This window comes from Lampetra fluviatilis, chromosome 36 (genome assembly GCF_964198595.1).
Source record: "Lampetra fluviatilis chromosome 36, kcLamFluv1.1, whole genome shotgun sequence".
NCBI classification, from domain to species: domain Eukaryota; kingdom Metazoa; phylum Chordata; class Hyperoartia; order Petromyzontiformes; family Petromyzontidae; genus Lampetra; species Lampetra fluviatilis.
The window spans coordinates 2,422,074-2,441,720 of NC_136310.1; the positions used below are offsets into that span (position 1 = coordinate 2,422,074).

At 41.2% G+C, this 19,647-nt stretch overlaps 1 protein-coding gene across 2 annotated transcripts in view; it reads left to right on the forward strand.

Annotated features, from left to right (window-relative positions):
* The window catches only part of MEGF6 (multiple EGF like domains 6), a 276,261-nt gene extending 262,157 nt beyond the window's left edge, over positions 1-14,104 (forward strand). For both annotated transcript variants that reach the window (XM_078873191.1, XM_078873192.1), the window contains 7 exons: positions 2,732-2,860; positions 5,238-5,366; positions 5,877-6,005; positions 7,591-7,719; positions 8,660-8,788; positions 9,380-9,508; positions 10,485-14,104. In XM_078873191.1, coding sequence (XP_078729317.1) covers positions 2,732-2,860; positions 5,238-5,366; positions 5,877-6,005; positions 7,591-7,719; positions 8,660-8,788; positions 9,380-9,508; positions 10,485-10,510 — 800 coding nt within the window. In that variant the 3' untranslated portion in view covers positions 10,511-14,104. The remainder of the gene's footprint in view (positions 1-2,731; positions 2,861-5,237; positions 5,367-5,876; positions 6,006-7,590; positions 7,720-8,659; positions 8,789-9,379; positions 9,509-10,484) is intronic.
* Positions 14,105-19,647: the final 5,543 nt, after the last annotated feature.

Sequence of the window (19,647 nt, forward strand, 5' to 3'; positions counted from 1 at the left end):
TCTTATTTACTCTTTAACACGTAGGCTTTCGCGACCAATATTGTTCATAATCAACGATTTTTGGGTTTAGATCGCGTTATTTATAAATGTGTCGTAACCCTCCACCACCCGACACGGCCAATCAGTAAAAAAAGTGTCACGTTGACAAAAGACAAATAGTTCACTACTTTAGCCCACCGGTGTGTTGAAGCGTGAAACCACAACATTTACAATTTGAGTACGACGTTTCGCTGGTAATTGCATCCAGCATCATCGGGCAATTCGCCAGAATGGTGAGGCTGTGCTGTGTCTCCCGTTCTTATATAGAGCAGCAGCAGGGTGACGTCATCATTAACTCATTAACTCATCAGGTGCAAAGATTTGAGGGGGGGGGTTATTGTAATTATATACTTGATTAGTAATAAGGCTATTGTTACGATGCGAGTTGTAGATTAGTAATCATTTGGAATGTGTTCTATTGTGATTATGCTACATTAATAATCAGTTAGTGCTTGTTTCCCTTATAAGGAATTGTAATGCATCTTATTTAATAATACGCTTCCAGGCCGCACTAAGCCTGTAGCTGTCTGAGCGATTAAAGTTATTTCTGTTTCTCTCAATCTCAATGGATTCTCTAATTAGTCTTTGCCAGTAGTAACTAGTTTTACACAACACTTCAACGTTGTCAAAATCAATTGAGTGTCCCTGTTGACAAGCATGTTCTGCCACTGCCGACAGTTGTGTTTGCGATAGTTTAATATTTCTCTGGTGTTCTTTTGGTCTTACACTAACGTTACGCCCGGTCTGTCCAATATAGCATCTGCCACATACACAATTAATCCGATATACACCTTCTGTTGATAATTTAGGTAATTCGTCTTTAGTGCACGTTACTAGTTGTTGAATTTCGTGTACTGTACCAAATCTTACTGTAATGTTTTGCTTTTGCAAAACACGGGCTAATTTGTCAGTTACTCCTGAGATAAATGGTATTTTTATTGTTTTAATAATCTGATCGCTTTCAGCAGTGTTGCTTTGCGATCGTGATTTGGCATTTAGTGCTCTGTTAATTTGAGCATTATTGTAGCCATTCTGTCTTAGTGCTTCTTTAACATGTTTAATCTCTCTCACTAGACTTTCATCATCTGACACTGTTTTAGCCCGATGACGCTCATACATCGGGCTAAAACAGTGTCAGATGATGAAAGTCTAGTGAGAGAGATTAAACATGTTAAAGAAGCACTAAGACAGAATGGCTACAATAATGCTCAAATTAACAGAGCACTAAATGCCAAATCACGATCGCAAAGCAACACTGCTGAAAGCGATCAGATTATTAAAACAATAAAAATACCATTTATCTCAGGAGTAACTGACAAATTAGCCCGTGTTTTGCAAAAGCAAAACATTACAGTAAGATTTGGTACAGTACACAAAATTCAACAACTAGTAACGTCCACTAAAGACGAATTACCTAAATTATCAACAGAAGGTGTATATCGGATTAATTGTGTATGTGGCAGATGCTATATTGGACAGACAGGGCGTAACGTTAGTGTAAGACTAAAAGAACACCAGAGAAATATTAAACTATCGCAAACACAACTGTCGGCAGTGGCAGAACATGCTTGTCAACAGGGACACTCAATTGATTTTGACAACGTTGAAGTGTTGTGTAAAACTAGTTACTACTGGCAAAGACTAATTAGAGAATCCATTGAGATTGAGAGAAACAGAAATAACTTTAATCGCTCAGACAGCTACAGGCTTAGTGCGGCCTGGAAGCGTATTATTAAATAAGATGCATTACAATTCCTTATAAGGGAAACAAGCACTAACTGATTATTAATGTAGCATAATCACAATAGAACACATTCCAAATGATTACTAATCTACAACTCGCATCGTAACAATAGCCTTATTACTAATCAAGTATATAATTACAATAACCCCCCCCCCTCAAATCTTTGCACCTGATGAGTTAATGAGTTAATGATGACGTCACCCTGCTGCTGCTCTATATAAGAACGGGAGACACAGCACAGCCTCACCATTCTGGCGAATTGCCCGATGATGCTGGATGCAATTACCAGCGAAACGTCGTACTCAAATTGTAAATGTTGTGGTTTCACGCTTCAACACACCGGTGGGCTAAAGCAGTGAACTATTTGTCTTTTGTCAACGTGACACTTTTTTTACTGATTGGCCGTGTCGGGTGGTGGAGGGTTACGACACATTTATAAATAACGCGATCTAAACCCAAAAATCGTTGATTATGAACTTATTTACTCTTTACTCCTACTTTTTTTTATTTGACTAGGTAAGACCCGCTGAGCTATGAAGCTCTTTTTCAGAAGCAATCTGGCAACAAATGATAGCTCAACAAAGTGGCTTATCACGTGGAAATTTATAGCAGCCAAATACCATAAACGCATGTTTATAAACATGGAGGGAAAACCCAGAGGACCTGGAGAGAAATCCCACTTGTCCACGGGGAGAAAGAGACATGCAAACTCAAAATATACAGCAGGCGTCAGGGTCGGGATCGAACCCACGACCTCCTGTATACCAGGCGAGGGGGTTAACATCTTGCCACCGAAGCACCTTAATCGAGGCCCATGTTCCAGCAGTGGCATGAGCAATACATTGCAAGGTTGGCCCCTTTACTTTTACCTTACCCCAACAGTCTGTTAAGGCCATACTGGGGTGCGGAGGGGATCTTTCTCTTTGTTTTGTGCGTCCGGGCGAGCAGCCTGTCCTGCAGGCCACTATGGCAAGGAGTGTGCATCCCTCTGCTCCTGTGGGGAGCGGGGCTCGTGTGACCCCGTGAGTGGACGGTGCCAGTGCCAGCCTGGGCGCACAGGGGCCACGTGCCAACAAGGTGAGCAACCTGCATGGAAGTTTTACTTTGCAATCATCGCCCCCCTCCCCTCCACCCCCCCCCCCCCCCCCCCCAAGACTGGCAGACCAATACCCACTTGCAGGTCAGGCACTGGGTGTCGCATTGTCATACACAGGGGACAGCTGCCACTTGGGATGCCCGTTTAAACTTGCTGACCTGCCCATTACTGGACATCTGTGAAGAAGAGTTCCAAAGCTCTTCGGATTCCTCCAGTCTAAATAAATATTCTGATTCTAAAATGCTTGAGATTAGATGCAATGCGATGGAAGCCACTTATGCACAGTGTAAAGTGTTCTAAGTTGCCCTGGTGGACAGGGAGCTATTAAAAAAAAGATTGTTATCGTGGTTATATGGCCATTACTCACATATTACAGAACTTTGAAACATAGGCCACAATTTGCAGGCCAGTGCTGCTGCACAGGATTAGCTGCCTTCATCCAGTAGTGGCTAGACCATGGGCTGATGATGATGATGATGATCGTCATGTTAAATAAATAAAATAATGTAATGCAGAGTGCCTCTGCTAAACTAAAAAAGATGTGGAACATTCAGTTTTTCGTGACAAAAGATAATCCGAGCGAAGTTATATAACCGCCGCGCCATGTGGCCGCCTTACGGCGACGCGGTGTCCAGATGTTCAGAGATGGGTCGGTATCTTTACATTTTCTGCATTAGCAAATTGCCAAAAGTCGACCCGTCCCGTCTCTCTCTGGGCCGTGATCGTAGCGAGAGAACGCCCTGGCAAAAAAAAGCATTGGGTTGGACTAATGGAGGTTATTCTGCGTTGGATTCCTGCCCTCTTCCGCGTCACCCGCCTGAGGGGACAAAGACTTTGGTCACCGCATCGCACGCTTTCGGATGCACTTCTGCGGCCATCTGGACCGCTCTTCCTTCCGATATTAGGAAGCCACTGGAGCGATGCACTTTCAAATCAACAATTTTTTTTATATAACAGATTTTTTGTGTTTAGTTTGTAGTCCTTCCCCCCCCCCACACACCTCCGATTAGCACGGCTGGCTACGTGCGGTGTGAAAGAAGTTCAACGTACATACGTACATACCAGAGGTGTGGACTCGAGTCATGCGACTTGGACTCGAGTCAGACTCGAGTCATGATTTTGATAACTTCAGACTCGACTTGGACTTGCCTCATCTTTGACTCGACTTGACTCGGGACTCGAGAGCAAAGACTTGAGACTTACTTGTGACTTGCACAACAATGACTTTGTCCCACCTCTGGTACATACACGCGGCTGGTTGAGGACGCCCGGCAACGCTTGCATAGAAAGTGCTCCACTGGGTAGCGTTCGTTTCTCTGCAACGGTGGACGAGAGACACCGGCATGAGCCCACACGCGCCACAAAACGTCGCCGGTTGTTGACAAACGTGATGATTGAAAATCGTTACTGCACGTGACTAGCCACTAACAAAACGGCCCTCCAACCCTATTCACTCCATCAACTGAAACATTGCGCTATACAAAAACAGTGTGACAGCAAAACAGGGCTTCCCATGAGTAAACACCAAATTGTGAATTATAACAGCCACCAACAATAAATATCCTGCGTCGGTGACAGGCATTCGTGTGCTCATGTGCGCACGCGCACACGTGTATTTGCGTTTCTGTGTGTACGTGAGGCCAATATACCCTCTTTTAATATATACAGTACGCACGTATGGATGTATGTGTGCATTCAAGTCTGCATTCTTTACGTTTGCCTGCACGTGCGTGTGACCACATACACGTGCCGAGTCGAGTCAATACAATTTTTTTCTTAAACACGTGGCGCCTTTTGGCACACAAATCTTCCACCCAAAGCGCCATCATCACAAATGTTTGTTTGTGTTCGTATTCGAGAGTGTGCACTGTGTGTGTTGATGCATGTACGGGTGTGTACATTATGTGTGTGTCTTTGTGATTTTTTTCGCACCGTACGTAGCCAACCGTGCTAATCGGAGGTGCGGGGGAAGAACAAGAAACTAAACACAAAAGCAGTTCTAAAGAAATCCGTTTTCAATCTCATGTCAGTGGAGGGGTGGTAGCGTTGTGGTTAGCACACTGAACTGCGAACTCCGGTGGCCTGGGTTAGATCCCCTGCCAAAAGTGATAACGGAACCGGTCCTGGGCCTCCTCTAGATCGACTCAACCATAAAAGAGCCCCTGGTGCGGTGTGTAAACATCAGAGGTGGCCAGGCATGGTGCTGGCCACACCACCTCGTCCTTCGTGCCGGCCTACACATGTGATGGCTAACAGCGCTTTCACCAGCAGCCTGTTAGAGGCTACGCAGGGGATCTTTGACTTTGTGTTATCATGTGTATGCATACACGTGTGTGCATGTGTGCGTTCTTGTATCAGTGTGCCCTCGAGGGAGGTTTGGGGCTGGCTGCCAGCAGAGCTGTGCATGCCGCAATGGAGGACTGTGCGACACAGCCAACGGGACTTGCACTTGCGGTTTGGGCTGGACTGGTCTACACTGTGAGAAAGGTCCATGTGCGTGTGTGTACGTACACATACACTTCTCCCAAGCTGTTAATTCTTATGCCAACAATCCGAAACTTAAACTCCCTTATTAGCACCGTTTTCATGGTATGAAATACACTGTATATACATGCATATATCTGCATACGCTGCACATTGAGTGGTCAGGTTTCTCAAAATAAAAGCTGCTCTTGTTGATAATTCTATAACTTTACTCGTAAGAAAAACGTGTAAACTACTTGTGTTCTTTTTTTACTTCCAAACGTGAAACTGCATCCCTCCTACCTAGCATTTAAGTTGGACGGGCAATCACCTCCTTTGATGGTGCTGGTGTGAATTGCACATGTCCATTGCAGAAATCAGTCCATCCATAGGACAACAACCGTTGTCTTCCTTAAAAGCAGTAACTAACTAACTTCAATTGAGTGAGTGAGTCGCTTCGTCGGAGCAGACGGAAATGTGCAAGACAATCACCGCATCTTCGCCACGCCTGAGGCCTGTGCTTCTTTGCTACAGAATGCCCCGAAGGTAAATACGGCGCCGGCTGCCAGGTCAGCTGCCCCTGTCGGAACAACGGCACTTGCGACCGCTTCACTGGCTGCTGCAAGTGCCCGGAGGGAGTCTACGGACACGCTTGTGAATACGGTAGGCCCCTGCGGTTTTCGTCCCTTGTTTACAGCCTTGAGCCAGAGGTGGAAATTCAACATTCTTATGACGGGGGTGAGGGGGGGGTGGTCCACAGGACAGTCACTGTTGACCGTCCTCAAAGTGACACCGTTTTTTATTGAGAGCCCTAAGGGACGCATGGGATTTTAACTCCTGACATTAACATTTCAAGCCACACGCCGCAACCGGATATGAAAGTTACATAATAATAAAACTGTGTTTTAGTTAATCAGCCTACCGCTTTTCCAGACCGTTATTGTCAAGCAGCATTTGTCGAGGCAAGATAACTCTGGAACCGTTTTGACTGTTTGGGTCTCATTAGCAGAGCTGGGCCTGTGGTTTTTTATCCACGAAGCCTCAATGAGCTTCAAGAATACTTTTTAATTATCCATGCTTTGGGGTAATGATCTTATTCATAAATTAATATATCTGCTTTTGAGCAGAAATTGGGAGGGGCTTTACTTTGCTAATACTTATGAGTCAATACCATGCACATTATCAATACAAATTCAACATGTGCTGAAATCAACCCACCGTAAATTTTCTCGATGTCACATATTTCCCTGCTACATCTGGCCTATATGCCTCTGTGGGCAGCACAAGCCCCCTCAGTAAGACCATTGCGCAGAAGCCGTATCAGCTTACGAGTTTACAAGAGCATCTCTCCACAATGGTGGCTCGCCTGACGAACACGCGACGCCGTCGTGGTTGTAATGCAAAATAAATACCCCATTAGCAGTCGCTCGCAACCGTAAAAAAAAAACATTGTAATCAAACAAAGCTCGCCCATCGCCTAGCTTCCGTAAAAAGACAAAAGAGCTATTTTTTTTGCCACTTATTGAGGCAGAGGTTTAGCTGCTGACATAATAAATGAAATGGGGACTTGTCGTGTGCATCAAATTAAATTGTAATGCCCCAGGTTTTTTTTTTACACAGAGAACTTCATCTGTATAAAAACATGTTTTCTTAACAATGATTCATATATTAATCGTAATTTATTTATTTATTCAGGAGAGCTGCAGAGCGTTACGACTTTTTTTTCATGAGGGTCTTGCATTGTGTTTTTATTTTACTATGTTGTTTCTTAATTCAAAGATTTATTTTAAAATATGTTTAGGCCAATTAATGATGAGTAGTTATACATGTGGGAGGAAACCAGAGTACCCGGAGAAAAAAAACACAGGTGCGAGGGGGCAACACTCTATCCCCATAGAGAAGGAAGCAGGTGGTGATTAGACCACTAAACCGCCATGCCAAACTCCGCTCATCCTCGCAGCAGCGACTTTTGGCTAACCATCGAACAAAGTTACATGTTGTATATACGTCTATGGCTCTTCCCTGCCATAATTCATTGCTCTGCGAGTTAATGACCTATTCAAATGGGATTGTCAATGGTCGACATTTAAAGATTCCAACATTCAAGAAATACTTGACCCATGACAGTAACACTTCTTGTGTTGGCTTTGCGAACAGATCAGCTACTATCATTGAATGGACACACAGCAAGTATCGTGGTGAATTATCTTTAGACAAAAACAAATGTTGGGCTTGTTTGTCTCGACAGAATGCCCACCTGGATTCTTTGGCCTGAACTGCATGAGGCCCTGTGACTGCAGAAACGGTGCCCGGTGCCACCCGGTGACGGGGCAGTGTGTGTGCCCAGCAGGGTACCACGGCTCCAAGTGTGACCATGGTACGTGGAGCAATGTGAAGGACCGTTTCATCGTGCGCACACAAAAAAATAAACATCATTCCCTTTTCCCCAACCGTGCCCTAAATTAAACACATACACGGTATTCTCCGGAATATCATGCTCCATGTTCTTCTCCTAATTAATGTAAAGCAAAAGTTGAGAGTGGGTCTTATGAACCGTCATGAGGCACTGTAATTTCATACCGGGGATTAGAATTGTCTGTTTGTGGAGTGCTACGTATATTCATTTAGTCGTTGCCTCTTTCAAAACGACCCAAAAATTACCTCGAAAAGCACTCAGAACCTACAAATTAGATATTGTTTCCGGGCTCAAGGTTCCGTAATGATAACATTTGTTGTAATCTACGTCTCCAACAAATGTGGTGCTCTTCCGAAAATTTGGAACGTGCTATTTCATTCCTGGCTGGCCTAAACTGCCACAAGCACTGCACCCCCCCACCAGCACTGCTCACTCTCGCTGCAGGTTTGTGCAGCCCTGCACAACATGGATAGTCAGCTCTTGAATGTGTAGGTACACCTCATGACTTTTATATATATACATATGTGTGTGTGTACAAAGAACTTAACACCTTACATATTCACACTTCCAATTGGCACGGTTGGCTACGTACGGTGTGAAATAAGTTCAAGAAACATATTCTTACCAAACATTCCCTTATAAGCTGAGGGATTTCTTGCATAACCACGTTACGTATCAGGTAAAAGAATGTCTGAGTTTAGATGGGATTCTGTTTATTTGAATCGTGGAGGAAAGTAACGGAGGGGTGCGGGAGTGAGAATCATTAATCCATGATATCCACCTTTGTGTCCAGACCTCTCTTGCAATTTGCACGACCACGCTGATGCCTGGTACTACTCTTGTTGAATTCTGACGTTTTCTTTAAGTGTGTTTTTTTTCCCCCGCTCCATCGTTCGTGCAGAGTGTACCGTCGGCACTTTTGGAGACAAGTGCCTGAGCAGATGCGACTGTGTGGATGGCTCGCAGTGTGATCACGTCACGGGAAAATGCCTCTGTCCTCTGGGCAAGGCCGGTGACAAGTGTGACGTGGGTGAGTTCGTCCGAAATACAGCTACTGGTCTGGTATTCTTTTTGATCTTATTATATATTTTTTTATTTTACAATATAACATTACATATCCAACTTTATGACGACTGAAGATATGTAACATGGTCATATATGTGAACATATATAAGAATGTTACGCTTACGCCACGCACAATTGTTGCACTGGGTGTGGCGAGATGATTGAACGGGGCGGATATTTGACTATCGGATATGCGACGTCGTGCTGTAATATTTTCTTGTTTTCGTTCTCGTCTTAGTTTATCTTTTACTGCGTTATTTGATGACGTACATTTACTTAGTCGGCACGGAATTGGAAGAAAAACTGATGACGTACGTACACGTACATCATCAGTACATCATCGGAAATGGAAAGGGTTAAGTCACTTATTGTGCAGTGCTCTTACAAAAACAAACAATTACCATCATTATTATTATTGCGCAGCATCTCTGGGCAATAATACATTTGCACTTATATTGAAATGATGATTATTGTTCACAACATGGATGTGAATCGGGGGCGTTTGGTTAACACAAACAAAACATAACATCGGTGTGTCTCCTCTGTTCGTCTGCAGATTGCCGAGTGAATCGATACGGGCCACGTTGCTCCTTGACGTGTGAATGTGCCAACAAGGCACTGTGCAACCCTCGCTCTGGAAGCTGCAGCTGTCTCTACGGCTGGGTGGGACCAACTTGTCAAGAAGGTATCATAGACAAACACGCGCACAAATACAAAGGAGCCCTGTGTAGCCATTCAGAATATTCTTAGGTTTTTTCGGTAAAGTCACGTAGGTAAAAAATAAAAATTAATGAAAGTAAAATAAAAAATAAAATAAAAATCACGACGTTTCAGAGGCAACACAAGCTTCCGTCTTCAGGTGAAAGCTTGTGTTGCCTCCGAAACGTCGTGATTTTATTTATTTTACTTTTATTAATATTAATTTTTTACCTACGTGACTTTACCGAAAAAACCTACGAATATATGAATCCTTGCAGTCACGAAAGCTTCAAATCTAGAGCCATTCAGAATGTTGGGGAAGATAGCGTTAGTAACCACCTCTTCTAAGACTGGCCTGCCGAGTGAAAGGGTGATGTGGCCAGCAACACGCTTGAATGCCTTTGTCTGGCAAGTGCAGTTATTTAAATATCTTGCCAGATACTCAGTTTAGGCTAAGTCGACCACTTGACTCTCACGTTAGCTGTGGCCAGGGATACAATTACAATTGTTGGGTTCGTAGCAGTGGATACTAGTTTTAAAGAGCATTCTTCTTGGGACTTTTGGTAAACTCGTTTTGATTGTCGTGGATGTATAAAGATTGGAATATCTTTGCATACAAACAACCTACTCATGTGTCGGTTGTATGTCATGTAAAAATGGATGAAAATAGGTGAGCAATCCTATTGCTTCACAAAAACTTACTGAAAAGGATTTGGGAGCATCTCCATAAAATCAGTTCCACTAATGCACTGCACTGGGTGAAGGCAATCCAATTGGTCAGCGCTGTTTGACAGTCGGATATGCAACAATTGTGTCCTTCACCCCGCACCTTCGATGAGCACGGTTGGCTATGTACGGTGCGAAAGAAGTCCCACATATACACACGTGACCTCAAGAAAAGTGCTCCCAAAGATATATATGAATAACGAATCGTATTTGTTTTTGTGCATCGTTCCGTACAGGTGGACCGCTGCAAACCCAGCTCTGAATGAATGCAGCAAGCTGCTCACTCCTTCACTGGGACGGTGACGGCACGACAGGCACCACTTGTGCCGTCACTCAAAAAAAAGAGAAAAAATCTTATTGACGACTCGCAATGTCAAGAAATATCACGGTGTGGCACATCTGAGAGACAAAAGTGGCCTATTGTAGACTTACTGCAGTGAATTTTTAGTTGTACTGATACCATGCTGTTTGCTGGCCTCTGTTGTATAACACTTGAAGTGAAATGTTACTGGAAATGATCACGTTCCTTGTTGTTGTTGTTTATGTCCACTTATGTCACTGACGTATGCGTGTGTGAATTGCATGGAGGAAAGCCATTCTGTTTGTAGCCTTACCTAGAGGATATTTCCGTACAGCAGCAACACACACGGAGATATACACAAAGTCATGCTTGTTTTCTGTGTTCAGTATTCAATACTTTTGGCCAATACGTCACCATGGCTTAAATCGTTCTAATGCCGAGTCTTTAATACCCAAACGTTAATACTGATCCTAATTATTGTTTCAACATGTTTCTTGTTTCTCAAGGAGAAATAATAATAATGATAATATATGCATCGTTTTGTTTTATTGTTGCATTCAAAAGGGAGTTCGTTGAATGTCCTAACTGACAATGTATTAAGCAAACAGTTAAATGAACAAGTAAACGTTTTTTGTTTATAGATTATCATCAGTCACAAGGGTAACATATGTATTTTTTTACACTTTTATATCTAATGGTGGGTATGATACGAGTTATCAATATCGCAATTTATTTTAATTCTCTTAATGCAGCGTAGAAAAATAGACACACACAGCTTACGTGTTTTGTTTCACGAATTAATCTTTTAAACATGCCGTTTTCTTAATAGCATTTATTTCCTCCCATATGCCACCCAATTGTGCAATGGAATGCATATTCTGTGTTATCATTAACGTTAAAGTCTCATGGAAAAAAGTCTGTATTAAAATCGTGTGCGATTTTTTTTTAATTGTGCACTGAAGAAGTTCAAATAAAATGGAAGGATCAATCTGGAATTTGTAAAGTAATTTGTTAACATTGGAATAAACCCCACTTTTAACATTGTGCAATTAATTTTGAGGAACAATATGAAATTGTTTTGCGATATCCAGCCCTGTTCATCAATAAATTATGGAATTTATGTAATTTTTATTGCTATTCTAGCTTCGTGAAAATAAGGATGATTTTTTTTGGAACCAACATATAACACCGACACACAATCCCCAACAAAAGAGTCAAACTTTTGTAATTCACATATATACCAATTAATTGCCTTAGAAAAAACATTTACATTTTAAAACCCGAGTAAAGAGAATCTGTGAGTTTCTAAAATCCATCGCTCATTTTTGTAATTATCGCTGTAAAATGTTTGCAGCTGAAAGACCCTCCCACCAAGGCAGCCAAACAATTTGAATTGCCGTACAGGCATGCAAGACATGTACACGCCAATTTCCATTGTTTCAGCTCGGTGATAAGTTGAAGAACAATTTTGGCAAAACAAGATTGATAATTAACGCGACGTTTAGCTTTGATACCACATCAAGCGTCTTCAGAAAATTCTGCAAGACAGAATGCAAATGTAGGAAGTCGGAATTGACGATGCGTTAAGTTTCTGCTAGTTAGCAAAACTTCGTACGGTATTTTGCATCAATAATTCCAAGTGTTGTACTGTATGCCATAACGGGTAGGCAGTGTTTAACTGTGCGTGGTTTAGTATGAAGCAAAATGCCTGATTACAGTGGTAGTGTTCCTTTGTTATTTCGTTACATGTTTTGTATAAATCCTAAATAGTATTCGCTGCAATTCATTACAATGTTTAAGAGTCCCTATGTTTTGTATAAAGAGTCCATTTAGACTTCCAGCTCTCGTAACTTGACAGCTTTTTCAAATTGCTACGTAATTGCCCAAATGGGGAATGTTCAATAATGTACGAAAGAGTTCAACAAAAGCTTAGAAGCAATAGCATTCAGCAAATGTGACAAATGACACAATGCACACAAAATAATGACACTGTGGTATTCTTAGAGGCGGAAGAAATTTCAAACTATTTCCGCGAACATTTCCCATAAAATTCTCACAAATTGCCAACCCCCATTGTGTGGTAAATGGGTCACTCACATTCACCCACACATCCACAACATCCTGTGAGAGTGCATTCTGAAGCCTACAGAACTGTATAATGACATTGCTTCTATAGAAGACTGCTATCGGCATACAGCTACACATGAATGTGCCGTTTTCGATGTGCACCCAGTTTTTTCCACGTTTTTTTTTGGTATTTTCGTTGTACATTGCCCTCAGAATTTTTCGCAATTTCAATTGACACACGGTGGTGATGCATGTCATCTGAGCTTCATCAGTGTACAGACCACGGTTTGTTGTGAGAAAATGTGTAGTCCATTGTTGGACAATTAAAACGGTTAGCACTGGTAACATTTGATTGGTTCTCCGAGGTTGATTGGCTTTGTCAATGCAGTGCTTTCAACACGTTTTCTTTTTCCATTGAGACTGCCACATTAGCACGGTTGGCTATGTACGGAGCGAAAGAAGTTCAACATACACGTACATTTACATGCCGAAATATTCCACTGTCACGCGATTGTTGAAATAGAAGTAGTTGCACATACATGGACAGTTGCACAGTGTTTAGACAAGCAGACACCGTTGTTTTTTTACATCAGGCTGAACATCATGAATCTAGCTCAAGTTCATGAGTCATAATCCAATTTTGAATATATCTTTCAAGATTTTTCAAACTGGTGCCTAAATACATACAGTTCAGACCATTTGATATTGCTCATGCAGCAAGAGTCAAACAGCGAGATTATAATGTCATTGGATATGTAAGAAACTATTAAAGCAGAAATGAAGTAAGTAACAATTTCCAAATACATGCATGAAAGTTATGTGCATACATACATACATACCACACAACACGCACGCGTATCGTCAACACTCAGAATATAAATGCTACGAAGCTTCGAACTAGTCCTTGGTACACGACATGGAAAGAAAACAACATTCTGATCCATAACCCAATTGACCTTCTTATGCGATGTTTTCCTGCAGTTCTTTAAAAAACGCATAAACTACATTTATTTGATGTCTTGAAACGGGACTTTGTTTCTGTATTAAACGGCATATGTAACGTCTGTGTAGTAGTGCCCGCAAAAATCAGCTCTACATAATCGATAATCGCCTTTCATTGCGCACTTGAATACATCGGTTTTTTTTACTTTTGTATCTGGATTACGAGTGTGAAAAGTCAAACGTAATTTTACAACGAGACATCAAGACGCAAGCGTGAGAAACGCAGGTGCTATCCAGTATGCATCTTGTCCAAGTGCAATGATGTGTGATCCCTGGATAACTTTCAACATTAGGGATATAACGCTTCACGCAGTCATCGATCAAAACGTATTCTTACACTCGCTAAGTGCATCTGTAAACATTAATAATGTCCAATGCTTGTAGCGACGTCGCTTTTATATGTTAATTCCACTGTGATGTATATTCTCCACACACTATAAGGACAAAACAAATATATACATTTGTGGATTAAATCGTTAACATTGACCATGATGGAAAATCGTTTTTTTGTTTAGGATCGCTTAAGGTAAATGCGTGTCGAACTCCTTCTCCCACTCGACACTGACAATGAATAACGTTGTCACGTGATGAAAAAACGTGCTAACTTAGAAAAAAAAACAGTGCGTTGGACAGCAATCGACGTACATTTAACAATGTAACAATTATTCTTGGTTCTTTCTGTAAAGTCACGTGACTTTACCGAAAGAACCAAGAATATGAATACCTCCAGTCACGAAAGTTTTAAATCGAGATGTAACAATTGTTAATTTGCTGTCTGTGTCGGGTGGAGTAGGGTATACGACACACATTTCACCTATGCGGTCTGACCCAAAACTTAAGTTTGAGTCATATTGGTGGTGAGAGGCTGCGGGGTGAAAGTGGCCGAGATTTCACGACGGATGGTGGATCGTGTGAATCGTTGCAATCCCTCTTGTTACGAATTTGTGGACTTGTTTGTTTTGCCTATGTCCTTTATTGCTTTACATTTATGAAGCTCTATCACCATCGATCCTTCCTATAATGTCATCGAGAACAGTTAACAGTAAATATAATTGTTTATATTATTTTGCTCGGAAGGGTTTGGAAGTGGTGGCAATTATGAAATGGTGCTTTTTTTAGTCCATGAAACATTTTAAATGTTTCACACTTTTCCTTTTTCAGGGATTTGCTATTTAAACAAAATAATATGGAAATCTGTACCAATTTCCTTGATCTTATTAGATTTTTTTTAGTCAGATGGCATGAGTAAAATGTGTGTTGTACACCCTCCACCACCTGACACAGATAATTGTTGAGTTGTCACGTGAGCAATTGTGTCATTTATTGCTTCAGCACGTCGGGGTGCTAATTTGGCTGTGTCGGGGTGCAGCAGGGTGTACACATACGTTTTACTTATGCGACCTAACCCCAAAAATCAATGATCAATCTTAATATTGGTCGCGAAAGCCTACGTATTCAACTAATTTCAGTGGTAATTGTTGACCCATATTTACTGACATAAACAACATGTTAAGATGTTTTGTTTTTACAAATAATCATTTATTTCTGTGTTTGCATAGCATATTTTAAAGGTTATTTAGCAAAATGTATGACATTTCTGAAGACTGTCTATGCTTGCTGATGAAAGTGTCTATTTTACGATGCCACATGTATAATGTATGTAGCTGTTCCATTCCCATGTTTACTCTCAGTTTTCCGTTCCATGACGTAATTAAGGATCTATGCTTGCTCAGTTGTTTATAAATATGGGGAAGTCTTGCGTACTATATTTTATATTGTAATATACACTTGAATCCACAGATAGGCACACCCGTTTACGTGAATTCCTTTAAAAGGGCCTAAGACCGTTCCAATCCTGTCAATGAATGTGTATGCACAGATCACCAAATCGTATGCAACTAATAAACTATAGAAAACATGTCACCAATATTTTAGAAGCTAAAAGTGTAACCAAAACCACCCCCATGTGCTTAAAAACTCTAAATCCCAGTAGATAGTTTTGTCGCTTGCCTTATTCACGTAGATGCAGAAAGGCTTTCGTAAAAAATGTTTTTGCGATCAGGTTTTTGAGTTTTACGGTGAACACAAAGGTGGCTTACAAAGTTCAGTTTGGCCAGGGGCCACTAAATCATTAGTTGACTTCTTTGTCATATTAAATTGGCAGTGGTGCACACGCACAGTCGTTAAAAGCTTAACACATTTATCAATGACATTGTCTTTTATGGAAAATGTAATAATAGGATCGTGAAATGGCCCAAGAAGGGCCTTTGTGCAATGAAGAAGGACCATTGCCAGAGACATTGCCTATCATATATATTTAGAAATGAGAGAAACGTTCTTGATGGATGTGTTGAGTTTTGGTTACGCATTATTTGGTGCAGTTTCCTTGGCAAGAACCTTCTTTGTATTCAAACATAACGTTTAAATATAACAGCACGGGTTAATTTATCGATTTCCAATTGATTATGTGCTTTCACAGCCAGTGTCTGTCTGGATAATGTTCATCATCTTACGTATTTACATCAAAGCATCAACTAAAAGAGGGTTTTTATTCATCCGTTACATGTTCGAGGACAAAAATGCAGGAACTTTGGGTTTCTCATAGTAAAATTAAACGTATATTATCAATACAAGGCACAAAACATTTTAATGCACGATCATGTGGTGAGATATAGCACGATTATATCTAATTTAACCTTATTTAGTTCCTTTTCATGGAAATATATGTCAGAAATTGGTTTTGGAAGAGGGCAATCTTCTGCCATATCATTCGTTTGTTCATATGGGTATAGTTAGCCACCTGTTGAAAAATAGATACATAAAAAACACCATTTCTGTTTGAGGTAAAATGAATCATAATCCCACCCATCACAGACGATTATCTTACCCTCAAACAGTGAGCAGGGATTTATAAAAATGCATCTTAAAGGCTATTTCTCTCTCACCTATCTGCATCAATTAATAATTCATTTCAACTGTACAAGTAATTGTAAATCTGTCCTTTGAAAACCAAATGAAATAACATGTTTCTGGCATATAAAAACCCCAATCACCATTGACTCTCAGATGTCAAACTATTGTCAGATTTTAAATAGTGTTTTTTATTTTAGTAATGTAACATTTTTTTTTATTGTATGGTTTATATTCATACAATATATTCCATAAGCATCATATTGTTATAGAGACAGTTCGCAAAATGCATCTAAATGACTCATGACAAAACCTGCTGTCAACTAATATGATATAAACGTATTTTAATAACATTCTGTGAAGCGCACAGTAATTTTCAGTCTTGTATATTCAACACGCTTTCTAATAATACGCATTACTCACCATTATCACGCTTGGTATATCGCATTGTTTGCTCGTAAAATGCAGCATATACTTGATTAATTCACTTTTGCAAGCCGTGTGAGAAAATAAGTTGGGGGAAGGAAAGTTACCTCAATTATACTGAAATGTACCCAGTGGTGCTAATTTATTAAAGGTTTTGCTTTATTATGAAGTGGCTTGTTTTTTTTAGTGTTGCGTCTTTATAACTGTGTTATGGCTTAATAATTTTGGACTCCAGATTGCCTTCCGTACCTTGTGAACATCACATTGATATTTTTTACATCTTGCCGGAGAGTGCCTCCTGCCAACTGCCCAGTCAATGTCTTTCACGCTACCAATCTTGACGCCACTGGACTTAGTCATTGGAAGATCTACTTAGCTTGAAGCCTTCCTCTGTATCGCGTCACCCCACTTACTTGAGTCCAATCGAGCCAAACAGAAGCTACTTTGGCTTGTGATGACTGCACAAGGCAAGCCAATGCAACCTCTGTTGCTGGGAAGCCCTACTAAGATGGCCTAATTTATGTGGGGCCTATACCCAGAAATTTCCAGTCCTGTACTTGTATTGGTGAGCTTTCCACATCACCTGGTCTAAAAACAAACCAGGTTGGTCTTCATGCAGGCCAGCTTGCATGCAAGAGGTTGGTTGAGAAATTCTTCTATGGTTTGCATTAGTCTTTTTAGATTTTTAAACACAGTCGCTAAGTATTATTGTGTGTGCGGGAAGCCCACACACATATACACACACACTTCAGGCCAACTAAAATAACCATCTCTCGTGAGAAATATTTATGCAAAATTGCAAATGTCAGCTTGTATGTTTATTTATTTATTCCCCAAACAAATCAGATCACAGCACTCACTGCTTCACTCCTGCCACTCGTTCCACAGTGATCAGTTGGCTTCATAGCACTCTTTTTCACTACCACCATGGTTATTAAAACGATGAAACTGTACTAAAACTATATTTTTTTATTTTACCATGTAAGGCACACTGAGATTTATAGCTCTTTTTGAGAAACGACCTGGCGACACATAATAGCAAAAACGAAGTGGCTGATCATGCAGAAATGTATAGCAGCCAAATACTCTAAATACGCACATGTTTCTTCTAAATGTGGAAGGGAAAAACCAGAGGACCCGGAGAAAAATTCCACGCGACCACAGGGATAGAGAGAGCACGCAAACTCAAAATATACAGCAGCAGGCGTCAGGGTCGGGAATCAAACCGACGACCTCCTGCATACCAGGCGAAGGAGTTAACATCTCTCCACCGCAATTGAACTTCAATCACTATTCCTCCACCCATGTTGAGGACTCTACGAGGCAGACCGCTTCATCTCCTCCGTGCCGGGGTACCACTGCAGGTCTACCCCACTTCTCGTTTTACTTCTTTGCTCGCAATGCTCAACTTCGGAATTTCCTCCCACAGTTTATTTTCCCAAGTTCTAATAATAAACTTTGCTCGATTCACAACACACGATCTATTACACCTTCAATCGTGATATGTGTTGCTGGCTGCTTGATTATATGTGTATATATATATTCCACCTCTGAATTATAACGATAATATAGTGTTGGAATTGTATCTACATCAAGTGCTCACTTCAGCAAGGCCAATAAAAGCTACCTGCAAACAAAGACAAAGATCCCCCGTATAGCCTTAACGGACTGTAGGGGCAAGTGCTGTTAGCGAGCACCTATGAAGGCCAGAACGATACACGATGGGGTGGGTGGCCAGCACCACGTCTGACCGCCTTTGTCTCCCCAGTGGCGATGTTTACACACCGCACCAGGTACTCATTTCAGGCTGAGTCCACCTAGAGGAGGCCCCGGACCGGTTCAGATAATCGTCACAGGTGTTGGCGTGAGTGGGAATCAAACCCGGGTGGCCGGGTTCACAGCGCAGCACGCTAACCGCTACACTACAGCTCCCCACGACCTGCAAACACACACACACACATTCTACTTTAACTTTGCACTCATAATATAGCCTGCAACGTTGTATATTCTCATTACCATCAAGTGACTTTCCACCTAATCTGCTGTACATCTAGAACACGCGTATACTCTTTTAAAAAAACATCCTGCACAAATGTCCTCCTGTTGTATAATTAGCAGCTAAAGCGATGTTTACGTTGAAGCATATGCATTGATCATTCATCATCAAAGTTTTATTTTAAGTAATGAAAGCCGATCAACTATTTTCTTTGATCATGTCATCGGTGGAATGACGAAAGGTAAAAAAATCACGTGTTCTTTACTAAACCATGTCGTGACTGGATAGAGTTCCAAGCGCTCAAAATATATTAATATTTTTTGCTTAGTACACCACCATATATGAACACCGTTCAAACGTAAATTACAGAATCATGTACACGTGGTACATTCTAGTGTCACGTCGTCCACGTCTCGTTTTGGTTACATTTTAGCCACGTGAATGAGACTGTACACGTGCAAGACATTAATAAACACAAACGTGTGTTTCTAGCACATACGATGGATTATGTTTCAGAGGCACCGTGGATACGTGTCAAAGGCCAGAGTGATGTTGGAGTGGTCTGAATTCCCAAAAGCAACGCATTGTATTCTGCGGTGCAGATAAATTGGAATCCTTCTTGAAATGTTTAATTTCCCAGGAGAAGAGCATATTCCCAAAAGGAAAAACCACGTTGTAACCATCACTTTGCTTTTGA